The sequence below is a fragment of the Sitophilus oryzae genome, unplaced genomic scaffold, assembly GCF_002938485.1.
Source record: "Sitophilus oryzae breed Bouriz unplaced genomic scaffold, Soryzae_2.0 scaffold_610_pilon_pilon, whole genome shotgun sequence".
Classification (NCBI taxonomy): domain Eukaryota; kingdom Metazoa; phylum Arthropoda; class Insecta; order Coleoptera; family Curculionidae; genus Sitophilus; species Sitophilus oryzae.
The window spans coordinates 335,724-357,015 of NW_022147208.1; the positions used below are offsets into that span (position 1 = coordinate 335,724).

At 31.5% G+C, this 21,292-nt stretch overlaps 2 protein-coding genes across 4 annotated transcripts in view; one reads left to right on the top strand and one right to left on the bottom strand.

The window, feature by feature from the left end:
* The window catches only part of LOC115887692 (ALK tyrosine kinase receptor), an 86,847-nt gene that overhangs the window by 49,649 nt on the left and 15,906 nt on the right, over positions 1 to 21,292 (bottom strand). For all 3 annotated transcript variants that reach the window (XM_030907157.1, XM_030907155.1, XM_030907156.1), the window contains exons 3-6: positions 18,470 to 18,632; positions 17,292 to 17,502; positions 6,999 to 7,230; positions 6,677 to 6,939 (exon numbers count right to left, since the gene is read on the bottom strand). In XM_030907157.1, coding sequence (XP_030763017.1) covers positions 6,677 to 6,939; positions 6,999 to 7,230; positions 17,292 to 17,502; positions 18,470 to 18,632 — 869 coding nt within the window. The remainder of the gene's footprint in view (positions 1 to 6,676; positions 6,940 to 6,998; positions 7,231 to 17,291; positions 17,503 to 18,469; positions 18,633 to 21,292) is intronic.
* Positions 7,472 to 10,579, top strand: LOC115887693 (inactive peptidyl-prolyl cis-trans isomerase shutdown). The gene is made up of 3 exons (XM_030907159.1): positions 7,472 to 7,779; positions 7,836 to 8,473; positions 9,647 to 10,579. Exons 1-3 carry the CDS (start codon positions 7,757 to 7,759, stop codon positions 10,099 to 10,101), a joined length of 1,116 nt encoding a protein of 371 aa, XP_030763019.1. The 5' UTR covers positions 7,472 to 7,756; the 3' UTR covers positions 10,102 to 10,579.

The window sequence follows — 21,292 nt, forward strand, 5'->3', positions numbered from 1 at the left end:
AAAGGAATCAGAACAAATAAGAATTGTCTGGTATGAAGAAGTACGTTTTCCGAGAATTGGGGAAATTTCGAGAAGCAGTCAATAGAGTATATAAGCGGGAGCCATCGACAACGTGAACGACGGAGTTTTTTTGAGAAATTTGAATATACCCTTGGGGCGGGGAAATTGAAAATCGGACAATTGGGTGAAGGAATCTTATATATAGTGTAGTTTGTTTGTGGTGTTAATAAGTTAGTAAATTGTGTATATTGGGATGGGAGGGTGTGAGAAAACCGAAAATTTTCGTTTCTACTATCGACATAGTATCGGGCGCTCCAGGTTTCAGAGGTAGACATTCTATCCGGGGAGGTACGAGAGCAGAACGAGGCGGCAGTCGTCGAAATCCCGCCAGATAATGACCCAGGAATTGCAGCGTGTAGAGGAGCGGCGTTAGTTAGCTCCACTGACTTAGTTTGGGGACGGCCGAGAAGAGAACTCTCCTGGTAGCCGAGAGAGCGTGTAGCAGGGAAGTGGAAGGCTCTCAGGTCGCGAGCGCGGAGGACTGGCCGGACAACCGGACGCACGCTGTGGAGGATGGCCGACCGGTTGTGGAGACGCGAGTTGCACCACAGGAGTATTCTTATTAAGGCTGAGGCACTCTGCGACGTCGAAATACAACAGTCTGTCTGTTCTAAACCACTTTTTATGCCAGTAAGTGGAATCGGACTTCGTGCTCACCACGGTGGTTGATGGCTGAGCAAGCGTAGCAGACAGACGTGGACAATATAGAGATTTTCCGACGATGCAGTGTTGCAGGACTGAGCTGGAGTTGAGGTATCCAGAGCGACGGGGTGCTGTTGTAACTATTCCAACGTTGTGTTTAGATTTCCTTATTCCTACGTTGGTAGGACGTCGAGTCACTACTTTTTGCAACTGTATTGAATCATAACCTTAAATCTTAAATTTTCAATTCATTGTTCTGTTCAGTCAGACAGTTCCACAAAGTGCGTTTTTGTTTTTAATAAAAAAAAAAACTTAATTAAAATGGGACAGAAGAAAGGTACATATAAACTAATTTAAATATAGCATCGACTATATTACCGATAGTGTATCCACTCCCTCGTTTATTTAGATTATAAGAGGGCGGCACAAAGCTAGACTCTAGGATGACTAAGTTAGGCAATCTTGCGACTATTTAGTATACTACCTGTTAAAGGCCGAACTGCGACATTATTAGTCCAGTTATGCGACTACTCGAACTACTTCCTCTTAATCTCCAAAACAAAAAAAAAAAAAAAAAAAAAAAAAAAAAAAAAAAGTAAAGTGTTTTGTTTTGGTATAAAATAGCAATTCTGCTTTTTGAATAGCATTCTTAAAATATTTGACCCTAAAAACCACGCGGAAACAATTTTTTTCGAACTGCGAATGAATTTTATTCTCATTTTACTAAAAAAAATTCAAGAAAATTTTAAAAACTTCTTTATTTTAAGGCCCATTAGTATTTTCAATTAAGAAACATGATACATGTTATTCATAAAGTTTGTTTGGCAGTTTAACTTTTTTGCCTTGGGTAATGAGTTACAGAGTCGCTTAAAGTGTTTCAATAATAAAAAAAAAAAAAAAAAAAAAAAAAAAAAAAAAATAAATAATTTTGTTTTGTTTTTTTTTTTTTTTTTTTTTTTTAATTTACATATTTAACTAAACCATAAAAATAATATTATTATCTATAATTATGCTGCGCAATTTAGGATAAAAGGCGACTTAGACGCCATATTATTAGTTTTTGTATTTCTGTGAATTAGGATTTTAAGCAACGTTGCAGATTTACTAAATTAGGCTTCTAGCAACGTCGGTATCATACGCTCGTTTCGACCCAAAAAATTATTCTCCAAACTTGTGCAGACTAGGGTTGGCACGAGGTTGTCCGACGTTGCGCCCCGACGTTTTGTCGCGTGACACAACGTTGTCCGACGTCGCAATGCTGCTTGGAGACAAACCCGAACCCAAACCTACAAAAACAAGATTGAAACGCATAACGAAGAAATATATTTTATTTATTAATACAAGGTGTTCCAGAAATAAGTGCAAGTATTTTAACTGGTAGTATAGTTGAACCCCAGAAACACGCCTATGAGGTTTTTTTCGCAAAAAAACTTTTGAAAATTCGAAATTTTTTGAAAAATGTTTAGGATTTTTTTTTAGTTTTTAGTTAAAAAACATAACTTCTTGATAATATGGCAACATAGGTAGTAGATTAAATTTACAAGAAAGAAAATCCAAAAAAGATCCAATGGTTCTCAAAATTTGAGCAAAACATTATTTTTTGGAAATTTTCAAAGTAAAATAACTGCGTTATTTTGGACTTATTTGAAAAACAATAAAGAGAAAATATGTTTCTTTTATCGAGATCTACCACTCCTTAAAATACTTGCACTTATTTCTTGGACAACCTGTATATAAGTAAGGTTGTATTCGCTCGTGCGAAAAAGCGCTTTTGCCTCCGGTTTTTAAAAAAATTAAATTGTCTTGATCAAAATTTTCGTAAAGACTAGTATTGGGTCGGACATCTGAATTTTTACTACAAAATGGCTCAGTTTTACAGGGTTCTACTGCTTTATTTCCATTATCGATAACGGTAATTTGATCTTGAATAGGCTACGATTCAAGATCAAATTCACGATTTTGAAAGTCACGATTTTGAGAAACTTTAAGACTTCCTGATTCATTCAGTTCAGCTGACCCAATCCTCTGTGAAATACATTACTTTTAGCGTTTCGGGTATATATACTTTTCTTACACATTGTAGAAAGAAATTCTCTCTTTTCTGCTACAGCAGCAGCTTCCTCGTGTACACGTGTTTTTAACTGAATGAACAGCGGTCGCCATAAAAACTGCAGCATTTTTTAGGTTATTATCACAGAATAACTACAGAACGATCAGTCAATGTAATAAAAAAGCGAACAAAATTTTTGCTGCCATCTATAGCGGGCCGAGTGCGGCTCAGGGCTTCAAGGTCAAAATAATTATTTATTAAATAAAAAAGTCGTGTCGGCGGCACGATTCGAACCGGCTACCTTCGTGTTGCTAGACGAGAGCCTTATCCCCTACACCACCAGATATCTTGACGAGAGTTATATCTTTGTGGTAATAAATTATGAATTCAGCCTGCTACAACGGATATGTAAAATTTATCCTAGAGGCTGCTTATACTTTGAAAATTCATCTCGTTGCAGTTCATCACAGTTGTATAATTCAAGAAGCACTAAGAAATATGGCTACCTTTGAATAATATGATATGAAAAAGTTGGAGTCGGAATACAATAAAAAGCACGAGAAATACATTTTGTATTAAAAACAAAATAAAGGCAGCTTAAATATAGTTTGAAGCATAAGTAAAGGAGTATTTGAAGTACTGTGTGGACGGAAGAGGGAAATCAATCGCAAAATTTATAAAATGAATTTAAAGACCGAGCCAATCGTAACGTTTGAAGCAACCATACATACACGACGAACTGTTCTGCAACCATATATACACGACGTAAATTAGCACCATCTGTAGTGGGCCGAATCGTCAATTTGTAATTTAATGCTCCATAAGAGTGACTGGGCCCTGGTTATTATATAGTTCTTATCACGAAACTTTTCCTCTATACTTTTGTACATTTGGCATCTTGTATGATAATGCTATGACTCAAAGAAAAAAACCTAGGCAATACCTAGGCAGTGTATATAAATGTGTTCTGATGTAATGTTATGTTATAGTCCATAATAAGAATATTTGGATTTTCGAGACATATTAATATTTTATTATCTAATCTAGTTTAAACCTTATTTAACTCTTCTCTGCTGTCTCAGTAATTTTTAGCAAATTCATTTTAGCAACATTTTAAGCAACAACTTAGACTTGGCATTTCAAATTCATTTTAGCAACATTTTAAACAACTTAGACTTGACATTTAGTTCTCAGACTTGGCTTTTAGTCCGTCCCCAATTCAAGCCAAGCATTGATGTCACAAAACACATACACAAATAGATATGTTTTCTCCGTCAACCGCAGAGTTCGCGTCAAATTCGTCTACCTTCTTACAAAGGGGAGCTCGAAAAATATTGCACCGAGGCCCCCAGTTGTCAATCTACGCTACCGTATTCTTAGGATACATTTAGATCGAGACTATTTAAATCTACCTATTGCTATTCATTCTTTTTTTTGCTGCCAGTCAGTCATATTTATTAGTTATTAATAAAAGAATATTGGGTAAAACTATACAGGGTGAGTCTTAAATATGTGCAAACATTTTCAGGGGTGGTATATTTTGACCCCAGAAACACGTCTATGAGTTTTTTTTGCAAAAAAAGATGTTAAAAATCGAGAATTTTCTTTTAAATTTTTCTGTATATTTTAGAAAACTTTTTAGAACTTTCTGTTCACCGCAAATTTTCCCACGGTATAGTTTCTTAATCTCTGATATTACGGCACTAAAAGAGATGCAATTTTTTTTTAATTTCCAAACTTTAATAACTCGCTTGGACTTATTTGAAACTCGATAAAGAAAACATAATATTATGTTTATTTTATTGGGATCTACCAGCCCTGAAAATATTTGCACTTATAGACTCACCTTGTATAACAAAAATTTTCAAACCGAACAAACAGATAATTATTAAAATTATAAGTGTCCCAGAGAAAGACATTTTACAATAGTTATTTTACAAATTGGTGTTTATGTTTAAAAGCAACTGACCATTATACTCTGATGAAAATTGATTAGTTAGTTATGGAGTCACTAAGGATCTTACGTCACTTTAGTTAGAAGATTAACCATTTAATTTTTGCTAATCCAATCTTTTTTGAGCGCTGATCGGGACCGGCCCATCGGCCCATTTTTCCACCGGCCCACCGGGAATTTTCCCGTTTTCCCATATGGCCCATCCACCCCTGCAATTGTATCTCTTGAGTTTAAATATCCTTGGAACTAAACAAATATAAAGCATTTAATTTGAAAAATGAAAACTTGTGTAGAAACTTGTGTAGTGTAAAGTATAGTGTGAAAATATATTTGACTCACCACCAAAGTGAACGCAACGAATTTAATAATAATAATGCCTTTATTTCCAAAAAAAAAGTAAAATAAAATACAGTTAATTATTAATACATTAAAATAGTAAGAAATTATAGAAATTAAATAATTACACCATCAGAATATATATATATGTATACATATAAATAATCAAAACCCAATTTTGGAATGGAGCGAAATTCAGAAGCATAATGCTTCTGCTCTTCCATTTAACTCCGAATGCATCCGAATGAAGTACAAAAAAAATAGGTGAAAATGGTGAAAAACGGTGAAAAAGATTAAAATATGTCATATGAAAAAAGAACAATAAAAAAGTAATAATAATAATAAGCAAAACAAATCAATAAAAAAAAACAGTGAAAAAAACTCAATTTCAAAGAAAAAAAAAGTTTCAGTTAGATAAAGAAAAAAAAAATTTAAATGGGTAAACTTTGTAATATATCTTATTAACAATACAATGCAAAGAGTTTTATAAAAATTCGTTCACAGTAAGTGCATTCCGAGGTTTGTATATCATAAGGGCTTAAAGCACTCCACTATAAGGTTAAATTAAATTTGTCAAAAAAGTGTCAAAACGACCGTTATCGTACGATCAGACGTACGATATTTCTCCGTTGACGGGCTGGAGTAAAAAATTTACGGATAAAAAGTGGTGCGAAAACGCTATAGCCAATCAAAGCGCCATCGGACCATCGTATTAACGGATAACGGACGCATGAAAATCAAGCGTTAGAGGCTATGAGAAATTGTCGAAAATTATTTTCAAGTTTGTAGAACGCCCGCGAGAGGGCACAATTGCTATGGAAAATAAGAAAATGGATGTTTTATAAGATTTGGCCTAGATAAGTGGTATCAGTGGTACTATAAATAATAGCTTCATAATCCTTAGTAAATTTTGATTTTTTTTTGTTAGGAACTATATCTGCTAAAATAAAGTGGTGGGGAAGATTATATCTGTTTTTATTTAAATGTTAATAACTCCGAACTGGATTATCGGAATCCAACAACCTAGGGCTCATTTAAAAGAGCGTTCTCTACTGTATATTATACCATATAAACAACAATATAAGCTTTTGAACGTAGACGCTAAGGGCCGCTGTCTTTATTTTATTTTCACAAACAATGCACGTGTTTTCGAAAAAAGTAAATGCGACAGTATATATAATTTTAACTGATACTAAAGAGCAAAAAAGCTTAAAAAGTCAGCGAAAACCGCATCTTGATATCTTGTTTCAAACCGAAGATATTAGCAAAATTATAATAAATACGAAAAAATAAGCCTTTAATTACCTTATTTTTATAATACTAGCCCTCTCTAAAAAGTTGCTTTTGACGTAATAGCATAAACGTTAAAGTGTTATTAGATCAACATTTTGATAGTCTCAGCAGCGATTTTTATCTTTTGATTGCTGTTTCAAAATGCCTCTATTACTTGAAGAAGCAGTTGATGGCAACTGTTACAAGGCTTTATATTTTTTGCAAGGCTTTATTTTTTTATTTAAATATTTTTGCTGGCATATTTCAAATATTTTTTGGCCCACTGTATAAAATAGACTAACTTAAAAATCATAAAAAAATGAGAATAATAAAATAATTTAATTTTAATAAACATTACTTACGGCAATTTTGTTTTTCGTCGTCTCCTAAAGGGCAGTCCACATTAAAATCGCAAACACTAGTTGCGTTTATACACTCCTTAGCTCCTTTACACTTATACTGGTGCGAAGAACAGCTATCGTCACTTTTCGCAAAGCACCCGTACAACTGAAGATTATCAAATGCCACGGTGGCACCGGGCGTCATATTTTCGGCAGGAACCACCTCCAAAAGAATGGTGAAATTCGTAGTGATCTTCCCTATAGACAAATCATATTTCTGCCACCTAAAAAATTATAAATTTTATAAACTTTTTTCTCACTAAAACCACTCAAAATCGCTTACTTCCTCAAATCGTTACCGTGAATGATATTCACCAACCACTGAGTGTGATTGTTCAGTGAATTCTTCGTGGTATCCGTTGTTTTATCACCTACGATTCTTATTTCACCACCTTGCATGTTTTCTTGGTACACGAACAAATTCAGTTTGCAAGACGAAGTTGTTGGTCCTATCAATGGACTAGTTACGTGGAATTCAGTCGATTTCAGTGGTAAGCGAAGAATTAAGTAGCTCCCTAACGAAAAAAAAATTATTACCAAACGTACATCCCTCGTAAAACAAAAACTTAGAAATAATCTGATGTAAATATAAACTTTAAGATGGCGCCATATGTGCTTTAGCGAAGTATTTATTTTCTAAATATAGACGAATAAATAAAGACGTAATATAATGAAATACTGACGAAATTGTTTGTATTTAATGGAAATTTCAATAAACCGATATAGTTTGTTGCATAAATAATTGGCAATTTTTCAATGAAAAAGCAATTTTCAAATCAGCGCTCCAAACGGGAGATTTTGACAACTCAAAATTTATTGATTTTTAAATTCTGTCGGGTGTCGGGGTGTCGGACATTCCATTGTATTTTGCATTAAAAAGTTGTAAAATCAGTGATTATTATATACAAATTTTTAGTAAATGATCTTTTTACGCGTTGTCTCACGTAAATACAGGATAATTTCGCCTAATCAAATCGAATATCGAGGTAAATAATTTGTAAACACATTTCTAACCTCAAAAAAACATCAACAACCGAAAAAATGCTGCCCAAAATAAATTTAAAGTAAGTACATTCTTAATTTACACGTTTTATAGATCTAAAACTGTATTTTATTGCAGAGAGTTGACCACTACCGGCACCACTTTTCATATAGACCCAGTTGCTGATATAATGGAAGACGATTCTGATGATGAAGTTTCAAAAGATGCTTACGAGACCGAGATGCTGAAACACGCCAAGATGGAGTGCATGGGCGAGTTTGAGGATGAGGACGTTTACGATCCTACAGAGCCCTTCGAAACTTTCTCGTCGAAAATGACCAATTTGATAGAAAACGGTGACATAAAGAAGAGGGTTTTAAGAGAAGGGTATGGTGACAAACCTGAAGACAAGAGTATTGTAAAGGTTCACTATAACGCGTATACTGAACACAATGCCGAACCCTTTGACTGTACTTATGGGAGAAAAAAGCCTCATATTTTTACTTTGGGACAAGGGGAGGTGATTCCTGGCCTGGACATAGCCGTGGCTTCCATGAAAATCAACGAAAAGTCTCAATTTCTTGTCAAGCCTGCTTATGCGTATGGGGAGTTCGGTTGTATGGACCGTATCCCTCCAAATTCCTCTGTCTTGTTCGAGATAGAACTTATAGAAATTATTGAGAGTTCCGCGGCGGAGCATTACGAAAACCTGCCCCAAGAAAAGAGGACAGAATTTTCCGAAGTCTACAAATACTGTATGTCTCAGTGTGCTAAAGGTAAGTCATTATTACTTATTAACAGATAAACTGTAGAAACATACAGGGTGGCCCATTGTTGACAAAGAGGTGAAAAAAAGTTTTATACAGATGATACATGGTTTATAATGGGTACATAATATCCTAAAATATTTTGTTGTATACAGGGTATCACAAAAAAAAGTTATGATAAAGTTTTTATTTTTTTTTTAAATTACATCTCCTTTGATCTGTACAGAGTGTCCCACTAAGAATAGCTCTCGGCTGTATCTCGGAAAGTATTAGCCGTAGGGCCTGTGGAAAAAAATATTAATAACTAAAGAGACCATGAGAAATTGCTGGAAATTGTTTTCAAGTTTGTAGAACGGCCGCTAGAGAGCGCAATTGCTATGGAAAATAAGAAAATAGAATTTTTATGAAATTTTGACTAGATAAGGTGTACTACAAAATAGATTCACAATAATTCTATATATTTGGTATTCTCGTATATTGTTGATTTTAGAATAAACTAACAATTTCTATCTTATTTTTTATTTGAATGGTCATAATCAAGAGGGCTACTGTAACCATGTTATAAAAATAAGGTAGTTAAGGGCTTATTTTTACCTATTTATTATAATTTTGCTAACTTTGGTTTGAAAAAGATATCAAGATGCAGTTTTCGCTGACTTTTTAAGTTTTTATTGTTCTTTACTATCTACTACTTAAAATTACATATACTATCGCATTTAATTTTTTTGAAAAAACTGGTAATGTTTGTTAAATTGTCAGACAGCGCCCCCTAGCGTCTACGTTGAAAAGCTTATTATTGTTGTTTATATCTTATAATATAGAGCAAGAAATGCTTTTTTAAACGAGCTCTTGTTTGTTGAATTCTTTTCATCCAATCCGGAGTTATTAATATTTAAATACCAACAGATGTAAAAAATGGTTCCAACAAAAAATATTCAAAATTTACTGAAGATTATGAAGCTATTATTTATAGTACCCCTTATTTAGTCGAAATTGTGTAAAAAGTCCATTTACTTATTTTTTATAGCAGTTTCACCCTCTAGCGGCCGTTCTACAAACTTAAATATAATTTCTCATGGCCTCTTTAGTTATAAATATTTTTTCCACAAGCCCTACGGCTAATACTTTCCGATATACAGTCGTTTAAAATCCATGAAGTTAATATAACCCTAATTATTTCAGCTAAAGACCTCTTCGGTCGTAGCATAATATCTGCTATAAAACAGTACAACATGGCCGTGTCGGCACTAGAAAACGCAGTCCTATCCGAGTACGAAGACCAAGTCAAGCAACAGGAACTCTTATACAAGCTCTATTCTAATTTACTCGTGTGCTACACGAAAGTAGAAGAGCCGAAGAAAGCCTGTATCAACTTTAACAAGATCAATCAAATGGTGCAAGGCAGCGACATGAAAATCTCGGCTAAAGCTTACTACAACAATGCCAAATGCTTGAGAATGTTGGGTGACTACAGTCTGGCCAAGAGAAGGCTCCAGTGCGCCTATAAATTGAACCCCAAGAACCCGGAAATTTTGCAGGAATTCAAGATTATCGACGAGAAACAGAGAATTTATAAAGAGAAGGAACAGATAATGGCCAGTGCTTTTATAAATAGTAAGAATAAAGAAACAAAGTAAGTTTCTTAAGTTAGACCAGTTTATTTTTATCGTAGTTGCTTCTTAAATATATTTTTATAATCATCAAACTAAATGATTATTATTATAAGTGAATTTGTGATGTTTATATAAAAAGAAATTTTTTAATTATTATAGGAAACTTAAATTGGTGTAATATCTGGAAAAAAAATTAAATTTTAAAATTTTACTATTTTTTTGACATTCAAAGTATTGAATCTCTAAAGTATCTAGTATATCTGGGATGGAACTCTGTAACTAAATAACAATCGGTAGCGATGATGAATACTGTCGCTTGCCGTGTAGTTTCTATGGCCAAGATCAGTATTCTTCATCGCTACCGATTGCTATTTAGTTACAGAGTTCCACCCCTAACGTTTTAGGACCATAAATATATACAGGGTGATCCGAACTGTATTCCGGAAACTTCGGCAACACATTCTGCAGATAAAAATAAGTAAAAAAGTTCCTATAAAGGTATGTCCTAAAATGCTTAGTTTTGGAGATACAGGGTGTAAAAGTTTCATTTTTATTTTGATTTTTTTCAAATAATTTCTGAAGTAAAGTCAATATTTGGATGAAAATTGGTGCCTGGTAGTTTTTTTGACATCAGAAATTTGATTTTGATGTCAATATGACTCCTACTTGTAGAGGGCGCCACCTACGTGTGTTTTAACTATTTTGAAGAGTAATAACTTTTCGTCCGTACCTGTATGAAACTACTGAGTCAAAAAATATAAATTTTCGTGACTTTTTACGTAAAAAATATCTTGGTAAAAATCGCTATGAGCAACCGTTCTCAAGATATTTCGAATGGAAATAGTCAATACCTGTCATTATTGACATAAAAATAAACACGTTGAGTAGATAGTTATTTGACTGAAATAATAAATTTAGGAATTTTTTTTAATTAATCATAATTTTTTCTGCGGAAAAATGATGATAAAACAATTTGTGTTGAACTTTTGACACAAAAACATTTCAAATTTATGATTTCAGTCTAAGAACTATTTAGTCAACATGTTTAATTTATGTCAATGATGACAGGTATTGATAATTTCGATTCCAAATATCTCGAGAACCATTACTCGTAGCGACTTTTACCAAGAGACCTTTATTACGTAAAAATCATCGTAATTTCTTACTCAGTAGTTTTATACAGGTACGGACGAAAAGTTATTACTCTGCAAAACAGTTAGAATACATGTACGTAGCGCCCCCTACAAATAGGAGTCATATTGACATCAAAATCAAATTTCTCATATCAAAAAACTCCCAGACACCAATTTTTATCCAAATATTGACGTTACTTAAAAAATTATTTGGAAAAAATCGAAATAAAAATGAAACTTCTACACCCTGTATCTCCGAAACTAAACATTTTTGGACATACATTTATACGAATTTTTTTACTTATTTTTATCTGCAGAATATGCTGCAAAAGTTTAATTCGGACCACCCTGTATATCTCAATTAATAGTAAGTTTAGTAAAATATTTTGGATTGATAGTTACAAAAATATATTTGCAACTTTTGTGCCAAAATATTAAATAAGTTAAATATATTGTTCTAAATATACATAATATTAAGTGTTGTCTTTATCTATAAGAATATTACGATTATTTTTGATTCAACTGGATTTTACAGGAAGGACATGAAACAATACTTAAGTTGATTTTTTTCTTTTTTTTTCATATGAAAAAATATAACCGAGAGTTATGTTTTATGTTTAGTTTTTCTTTGTTATTTTTATATGTCTATAGGTTTAGTTTAGTATACAAATATTTTTTTTTTATTTTTAATCAAGATTGACTTTGTTACTCATTCTGTTAGGCTTTAGCTATGTTTATAAATAAAGCTTTGAAATTATAGAAATTTTGTTATTATTAACCTAATTTCAATACCTGTATGGGACAAAACAAAAGCTCTTAATATCAAAATGTAGTTCTTCTCGTATAAAGAAAAAAACTGATTTATGTAAAAATACAAGACAAAAAGTCATTAGGAAACTGATTAAAATTTACTGTTGTGTTTAGATAATCTGTCAAACATTTTAAATACAAAAATATTAATTTTTTAATTCAGTAAAAAAATCAAGAAAAAATATTAAAATTTTAAGAAATTTAATATTATATTTTGAACACCCTGTGCAATTCTGACTACAATATATGAAGTAAGTACAGACAACCGTTAATAAAGAATTTCCATAGTTTTGTTTTTGTGATCTTATTTTTATGCACTTTTAAATATTTTTTATTAAAAATGGTGCAGAAATACAGGGTGGCGCACCTCATTCGCCTCGGTTGATTATACGAAAACGGAAAGATGTAGAAACAATTTTTTTTGTGGGTATCTGTAGAGAGGCAATGTGCATAATTTAAAATTATTTTCAAATGTACAGGGTGTGTCAGAACTAAGATCCATACCAAAGTTATATTTTTTCTTATGGAACACCCGGTATTTTATTTCATTTTTGGATTCTTGGACATAAAATAAGGCATTTACTATAAGGGTTTAATATGTTTAATGCTTTGGTTTTTGAGATATTTAATTATGCATGCTATAATAAAAAGGTTTGTCAACACCCTGTACATTACTTTTCAGAGTTAATTCTTGGGCTGATTTTGAAGCCAGAGAAATAAACTTTACTAAAAAATTTGATTGCTTTTTTAAATGTATACAGGGGTATCAAAAATTGCTGGGCTATTTTAAATATTTATTTTACATAAAAACTTCGTTATTTCAATGCAACACTATGTATTTTTTAAAATAAGTCGAAGCAGATTGAAATGCTCTTTCAAACTATATTAGGGTTTCCTATACCTATCTGGCTCAGATTTTGAATAAAAAGCGATTTTTGAATAAAATGGTAATCAAGATGGCTGGTGTTGCCATGGCAATTTGCTAGTGACAGTTTGGTTTATTTTAAAAATCCACATTAGTTTATGAACTTTATTTAAATTTATTACAGTTTACTTTTATTTAATTTACCTACAATAGTTTAATAAGTAAGTATTTATTATTTTATCAATAAAAATAAAGTAGTTCTGTGATTTATACGAGTATTACGATGACTTGTAGATATATTGGATTTTCTATAGAAGAACCGATTAAGGCAAATTCATTTTCTTCAATTCCAATGACAGGTTTCTGCCTAATAGGTTTTTCATATACCACACTATCAGCTCCGTTAAATAGGAAAAGTAGTTTTTCAAAGGAACGCTTGTCAAAAAAAATCCTATTTGGATATCTTTGAGCATAAACCCTTCAGCAGCCAACAAGCAATTGTCTTCACAAAATAAAATTACTAATAACATCCATTCCTTCCGCCAGCAGATACTGCTTCATTTTTCTTGATAAAATAATAAATACTTATTTATTAATCTTATTATAGCTAAATTAAATAAAAATAACCTGCTATAAATTTAAATAAAGTCCATAAATTTATGTCAAATTTGAAAATAGCTACCAAGTGTCACTAGAAAATTACCATGGCGACACCAGCCATCTTGATTACTATTTTTATTGAAAAATCGGTTTTTATTCAAAGTATGAGCCAGATAGGTATAGGAAACTCTAATATAGTTTGAAAGAGCATTTAAATCTGCTTCGATTTATTTAAAAAAATACAGGGTGTTGCATTTGAAATAACGCAGTTTTTAAGGAAAATAAACATTTAAAATAGACCACCAATTTTTGATACCCCTGTATACATTTAAGGAAGCAATCAATTTTTTTAGTAAAGTCTACTCCTCTGGCTTGAAAGTCAGCAGAAAAATTAATTCCGAAAAGTAATGTACAAGGCGTTGACAAACTCTTTTATTATAGCATGCATAATTAAATACCTTTAAATATTTTAAAAACCAAAGCTTTTAAACATATTAAACCCTTATAATAAATGCCTTATTTTATGTCCAAGAATCCAAAAATGAAATAAAATACTGGGTGTGTTGCATAAGAAAAAATATAACTTTGATATGGATCTTAGTTCTGACAAACCCTGTACATTTGAAAATAATTTTAAATTGTGCACAGTACCTCTCTACATATAGTCATAAAATATTTTGTTTCTACATCTTTCCGTTTTCGTATAATCAACCGAGGCGAATGAGGTGCGCCACCCTGTATATATTTATTTTTTCTCTGAAATTATTAAAACTAATATAATAAAAACGTAGGATTATGTAAAGTGATAAAAAAAGAACTCAAAAATATAATAATATGCAAGGTGTGCTCAATTTCAAAAATCCATATGTAGGTATATTTTTTTGAGACACCCGGCGTGTTATTCACAATATTAATATCAATAAGAAATTGAACTAACGAAGAAAAAAAGCTGGTTCAAATAATATCCCACGAAAAGAAAATGAACTGGAAAAATAGTATTGAAAGAAACTGAGAAACATCTGATAGTTTACCTGACCTTTCCAGTTCTATTCTGAACAAAAATAATATACAGAGTGGTCCGAATTGTATTCAGAAAACTTCAATAGTTTAGTCTACATCATATAAAACTAACTAAAAAAGTTCGTATAAATTTATGTCCTTAAATGGTTCGTTTCGGAGATACAGGGTGGGGAAGTTTCATTTTTATTTCGAATTTTTATTAATAATTTCTGAACTAATATCAATACTTTTGCCATGATAAATTTGATTTGTATGTCAATATGACTTCTTCTTGTGGGGGGCGCCATCTACCATGTTTTTAACAGTTTTGAAGAGTAATAACTTTTCGTCCGTGCCTGTATTAAACTACTGAGTGAAAAATATAAATTTCTGCCGTTTTTCTACTTAAAACAGGTCTCTAGGTAAAAATCGTTATGAGCAACCGACGGAGAAATAAGAGAGTGGAGAAACTACGCTACTACACGTATTTCTGTAGAATAAAAATGGTATCAGTTTCATTGTTTGAGCGGGGCAAAAGGAGACCACTTGATCAGGACCGGATTAGATAAAACCTCAAATAATAAAAGCAAACAATGATTAAAATTTGTCTTGAGCTAATGCAATATAATTGTGTAATATTAATCGTGTGTATCGCAATGAACAAATTACTTGGCATTACTACACCAAACTTAAAACAGACAGCAAATACTAATGCTCGTTCGTTAATTCAGTCATTACGGACCTGTCCATGTTTACATTACCTGGGAAATGGTACTCCGGTGAGTTTCTTCGAGTCGATACCTTTCTTGCTCCTACAACTGCGTACAGCACACGACATCATGGTTTTTAAAGTTTTTGTAATAGAAAACACTCAAATTATCGATGAAAAACATTAAATTTTGGGAAAAATTCACAAATAACAAAAGGAGACAACAATCAAATATGGCTAGCGGCTGGCTGATACCGTTTTCGCAATAGCTCTAGCGCCTCCCATCTGTTATTCCCCCGTGGAGCAACCATTCTCAAGATATTTGGAATGGAAATAGTCAATACATGTCATTATTGATAAGAAAATAAATATGTTGACTAGATAGTTATTTGACTGAAATGATACATTTGGGAATTTTTTAATTTTTTAAGCTAAACATGAATTTTTCTAGAAAAAAATTATAATAACACAGTTTCTGTTGGTCCTTTGGCACAAAAACATTTCCAGATTTATTATTTCTAACAACTATCTAGTCAACATGTTTAATTTTTGTCAATGATAACATTGTAGTATTGATTATTTTGACTCCAAATATCTTGAGAACTATTACTGGTAGCGATTCTAACCAAGAGACTTTTTTACGTAAAAAACGTCGGAAATGTCTATTTTTCACTCAGTAGTTTAATATAGGTGTGGAGGAAAAGTTGTTACTATGTTGTTACTCTTCAAATCAGTTGAAAAATATCTTGCTGGTAATTTCAGTATTAGGTGGTAATAAATACATATTCAAAAAATAAATGTTTTTGAAAGTTGAAACGTATATTTTTTGAATGATGGTCGGAAAGTGATGTAGATTATATAATTAAAATAAATTAATTGTATTTTCAGGGTGTTTGTCGAAATAAGTCACTAATATAGTGGATGTTCCTAAACGATATGCTAGTATTTAGGAGATGATTCTTAGACCCATTTTAAGAAAAAAACTTCATATGAATGTATGTCTCAAACGTCATAACTTTTAAGATACAGGGTGGTAAAATTTTCCGAAAAGAATATAAAAATTAAAATAAAAAAAATAATATTTTAGGTCGTCCTCGCATTTTACCACATAGATTGTGTTGAAAACATATGTCAAGACATGAGTATTTTGCTCTTCAAAGGGACTGCCTTCGTACCAAACAGATTTGGTATAGATAAATAGAATTTTGTCTCTAAAGACAGAATGAAGAATATAGATAGATAATAGAATGTCTCTAAAACATAAATTTTGAAGTTCTTGATACTTCTTGGCAGCCAATATTAGAATGACTCTTTAGATGAATGGCTTACTCGTTACGTTAATAAAAACGTCTTTTGAAAATAAATATGAATAAGTCCTGTATTTGGTAAGTAACAAAATCCAGTCATGCGAAAGAAAAATATTTTTTTACGAAACATTTAAAAGAAATCCTTTTTTCTATTTTACACGGGACGTAAATATGTTATGAAATTATCCAAAAATGCTTAAAAACACCAACTTAGTCTCAAAAATCGCTGTCTAGTTATGCAAATTACAACTTTGAAAATTCCAAGATAAGCGTCACAAAACCAATAAAGTAAACAATCTAAGAACAAATCAACCTTGACGTTGCGCCTAAGCAACCTATGTTGAGATAAAAAAAAATATTGTTGTTTAATCATGTCTCTGGTTTATTGACAATGAAATACAACATTAATCGTAGGTTTTTTGATACCTTATTTTTTCGATTTATTAAGTCCTAAAAAAATTAAAATGACCTCTGTGCGCCCCCTACAAGTAGATCTCATATTGATATCGAAATCAAATTCATCATGTCAAAACAACCCCCAGACACCAATATTTCTTCCAAATATCGCCATAATTTAAAAAATTATTTGAAAAAATGGAAATACAAATGAAACTTCTACACCCTGTATTTTCGAAACTAAGCATTTTAGGGCAAAAATTTATACGGACTTTTTTTGCTTATTTTTATCTGCAGAATATGGTGCAGTAATTTCCCGAACACAATTCGGACCACCATGTTTAGATTTTCCGTCAGGTCTGATGATGTCAATAGATATATTTATGATTGCTTACCGAATTGCCTAGCGTTGGCATCTTGCCTAGGCCCGATATCGCCATCTTTCATCTTGCCACCGGACGTTATAAAGAATCCATTGGCTATATCTTTCCTCCACGTCCATTTGCAGTCGTTGTCAAAATTACAATTGTACTCGGAGACGTAGTGTTTGTCGTTGGAGAACTGGACCCACAGCTCCTTGAACGGATTGTTGTCCTTATTGTAATCCTATAAAATTGTAGAAAGCAAGGAATGTATCTAACATTCAGATGCTAATTAATTCAGATGCAAAAAACACGCAAGGGTGAAATGTATCGTCAAATTTAACGTGTTATAATTACCGGACTTATACAACTTACAGATATACCGGGTGCGTCTCAAAAGCAGCTCACCCTTATAACTTTTTTATTTTTTCAGTGAAAAAACGAGATTTGGTATGTTAGTATATGACATAAATTAGGATTGATTGACGTATTGAATTCTTTTCGACCACTTCCTGTTTCCCCGGAAATGACTACAACTTTTGATTTTTAAATCGCACGCACCCTAGGCATTTTTTTAGTTTATTCTATAGAAAATGACACTCTGATTATAATGACGTATGTCCACTTTGACATTTTTGCTTAAAACAAAATTGTATTTTAAATTTCAATCTACAGTGCTATGGCTGTGTTAAAAACACTAATTTTTAATCAAGGAGCCTTGGAAAAATAGTTTTGATCGTCTAATGTTATTAGTGTCTTGTCCTGGCCGGTTAAAAGATATCTAAATCGTATTTTTAATCATATCTCAATTTTTTCAAATGGAACGAGGGTGGCTCATTGGCATATTTGAAAAAGGCATTTTATTTTAATAATAATCTGGTACCACATTAGGTATTTCGAGTCAAATTGTCGTTATGAATTGCATGTTGCAATTTCAAATAAACGATATTCGAAAATGTCAAAAGTTGACATATGATATGTCATTCTATTCAGAGCGTCATTTTCTATCAAATAAAGTAACAAAATACCGAGGGTGCCATTTAAAAAAAAGGTGTAGTCATTTCCGGTGAAACAGGAAGTGACCGAAAACAATTGAATACGTCAATCGATCCTAATTTATGTTATATACTAACATATCAAATGTCGATTTTTTATCTGACAAAATAAAAAAGTTCTACAACTCGAAATAAAATGATTTTAGTATGTCTTACTTGTTCTGAATTGTAATCGCTAATATCCGAATAGTTTCTCCTAGATAGGTTGGTTCTGCTTGCTTCATCAGCCGTCATCAAATTCGACTGTTTCTCCATTTCTTTCTCCTTCTTCAGTCTGGCTGCTAAATCAGCAATGCTTCTTCCGCCTCCCTTTTTAAACCTGCAAGAAATATTAATATTTTTAAAGGTGTAGAAAACTACGAAAGCGTTGAGCTGTCATACAAACGTGGAAAAAGATTTTTAGCAAAATTAACAGTTTTTCTGTAAATTTAAACTTTTTCTGTAAAGTTACACTTTCTTCTGTAAATGTTTCTATAAATTTACACTTTTTCTGTAAACAACTTAATTTATTTCGAAGAAATATTTACACAGACATTTATATTCTGGTACAATTTTTGGAAGTACAAATTTTGACACGGTCAGCTACACGGCTACGGCTGGATGCACTTTAAGTGCCTTCAGAATGGATTTGTTGTGAATCAAAAAACAGTCGGAGAACTGTTACGCATTTTGGAGAGATCCTGATGGAGTTACTTTACGTCAGCGACGTTGTCTACGAAAGCGACAATACTACAACGAAGAACTCAATTTTTATGGCATATCGATTATTACGACAAATTTAAGCCATTAGGGATGTATATAGACGATATTGCATAGGCGAGAATTTGCTGCATAGACGGATTTTTACGTTACATTATCTGGTTAAAAGCTGGTCCAAATACCAACGATCCGTTGATAATAATTGTGTAAATTTACAGAAAAAGTGTAAATTTACAGAAAAAAGTGTAAACTTACAGAAATAGTATAACCTAAACAAAAAAAGTGTAAATTTACAGAAAAAGTTTAAGTATACAGAAAAAGTGTAAATTCACAGAACAAGTGTAAACTTACAGAAAAAGTGTAATTTGCAGAAAAGTGTAAACTTACAGAAAAAGTGTAAACTTCCAGAAAAGGTGTAAATTTATAGAAAGTCAAAATTTACAGAAAACTTGTAAATTCACAGAGAAAGTGTAACCTTACAGAAAAAGTGTAAACTTAAAGAAAATGTGTAAATTCACAGAAAAATTTTAAATTTACAGAAAAGTGTAAATTCACAGAAAAAGTGTAAATTTACAGGAAAAGTGTAGACTCACAGAAAATGTGTAAACTTACAGAAAAATGTAAATTTACAGAAAATGTGTAAATTCACAGAAAAAGGGGAAATTTACAGAAAAGTGTAAACTTACGGAAAAAGTGTAAATTTACAGAAAAAGTCTATATTTACAGAAAACTTGTAAATTCACTGAAAAGGTGTAAATTTACAGAAAAAGTGTAAATTTACAGGAAAGTGTAAATTTACAGAAAATGTGTAAATTCACAGAAAAAGTGTAAATTTATAGAAAAGTGTAAATTCACAGAAAAAGTGTAAACTTACAGAAAAGTGTAAATTTACAGAAAATGTGTATATTCACAGCAAAAGTGTAAATTTACAGAAAAGTTTTTTTTTCTAAAAATATTTTTCAATGTCGCGATGGCAGCTCTACGCTTTTGTAAAAAACTGTGTTAAGCGACATTAGACGAGATGAGATTTTGGACGATTTAACAGTTTGAAAAATATGTGGTGCTGTTGTTTGAAGGAAAAAAAATGTAAAATGAATTCAAGTGACTTGATCAGCTTAATTATTCGTGAGAACGCACCTTTATAGTTATTTTAGTATACCTATCTAAGGCGGCTAATTACACCATAAAATTTCTTTGTCAAAGATTTTATTCAAAATATATCTTATGAAGAATTTGATAACACTATCAAATTTTTCATAAAATATCTTTTATAAAAGATCTTTGACAAAAAAAATTATCTGGTTAAAAGCTGGTCCAAATACCAACGATCATTGATAAAGAATCGTGTAAAGATTTAAGAAATGTAAAATTTACAGAAAAAAGTGTAAACTTACAGAAATAGTATAACCTAAACCAAGAAAAAGTGTTAAATTTAACAGAAAAAGTTTAAAAGTATACAGAAAAGTGTAAAATTACAGAAAAAAAAAAAAAACTTTACAGAAAAATGTGTAATTTACAGAAAAAATGTAAATTTAGAATTGGCAGAAAAAGTGTAAACTTCCAGAAAGGGGTAAATTTACAGAAAAGTGCAGAATTCTATACAGAAAACTTGTAAATTCACAGAGAAAGTGTAACCTTAACGAAAAGTGTAAACTTAAAGAAAATGTGTAAATTCACAGAAAAATTTTAAATTTACAGAAAAGTGTAAATTCAAAGAAAAAAGTCTAAATTTACAGGAAAAGTGTAGACTCACAGAAAAAGTGTAAACTTACAGAAAAATGTAAAATCTTAGCAGAAAATGTGTAAATTCACAGAAAAAAATTACAAAATATAATACGAAATATAAAAAATGGATTAAGAAGAAAAAGTGTAAATTTACAGAAAAAGTCTATATTTACAGAAAACTTGTAAAATCACTGAAAAAGTGTAAATTTACAGAAAAAGTCTAAATTCACAGAAAGTGTAAATTTGCAGAAAAAAGTCTAAATTTACAGAAAAAGTGTAAATTTACAGAAAAAGTGTAAACTTACAGAAAAAAGTGTAAACTTACAGAAAAGTGTAAATTTACAGAAAAAGTCTATATTTACAGAAAACTTGTAAATTCACTGAAAAAGTGTAAATTTACAGAAAAAGTCTAAATTCACAGAAAGTGTAAATTTGCAGAAAAAAGTCTAAATTTACAGAAAAAGTGTAAATTTACAGAAAAAGTGTAAACTTACGGAAAAAGTGTAAACTTAAAGAAAATATGTAAATTCACAGAAAAAGTGTAAATTTATAGAA

Coding starts and splice junctions, on each gene's coding strand:
- LOC115887693 (XM_030907159.1), top strand. CDS start 7,757: ATGCTGCCCAAAATAAATTTAAA. Junction 7,780..7,835: donor CTGCCCAAAATAAATTTAAA/GTAAGTACATTC, acceptor ATTTTATTGCAG/AGAGTTGACCACTACCGGCA. Junction 8,474..9,646: donor TATGTCTCAGTGTGCTAAAG/GTAAGTCATTAT, acceptor TAATTATTTCAG/CTAAAGACCTCTTCGGTCGT.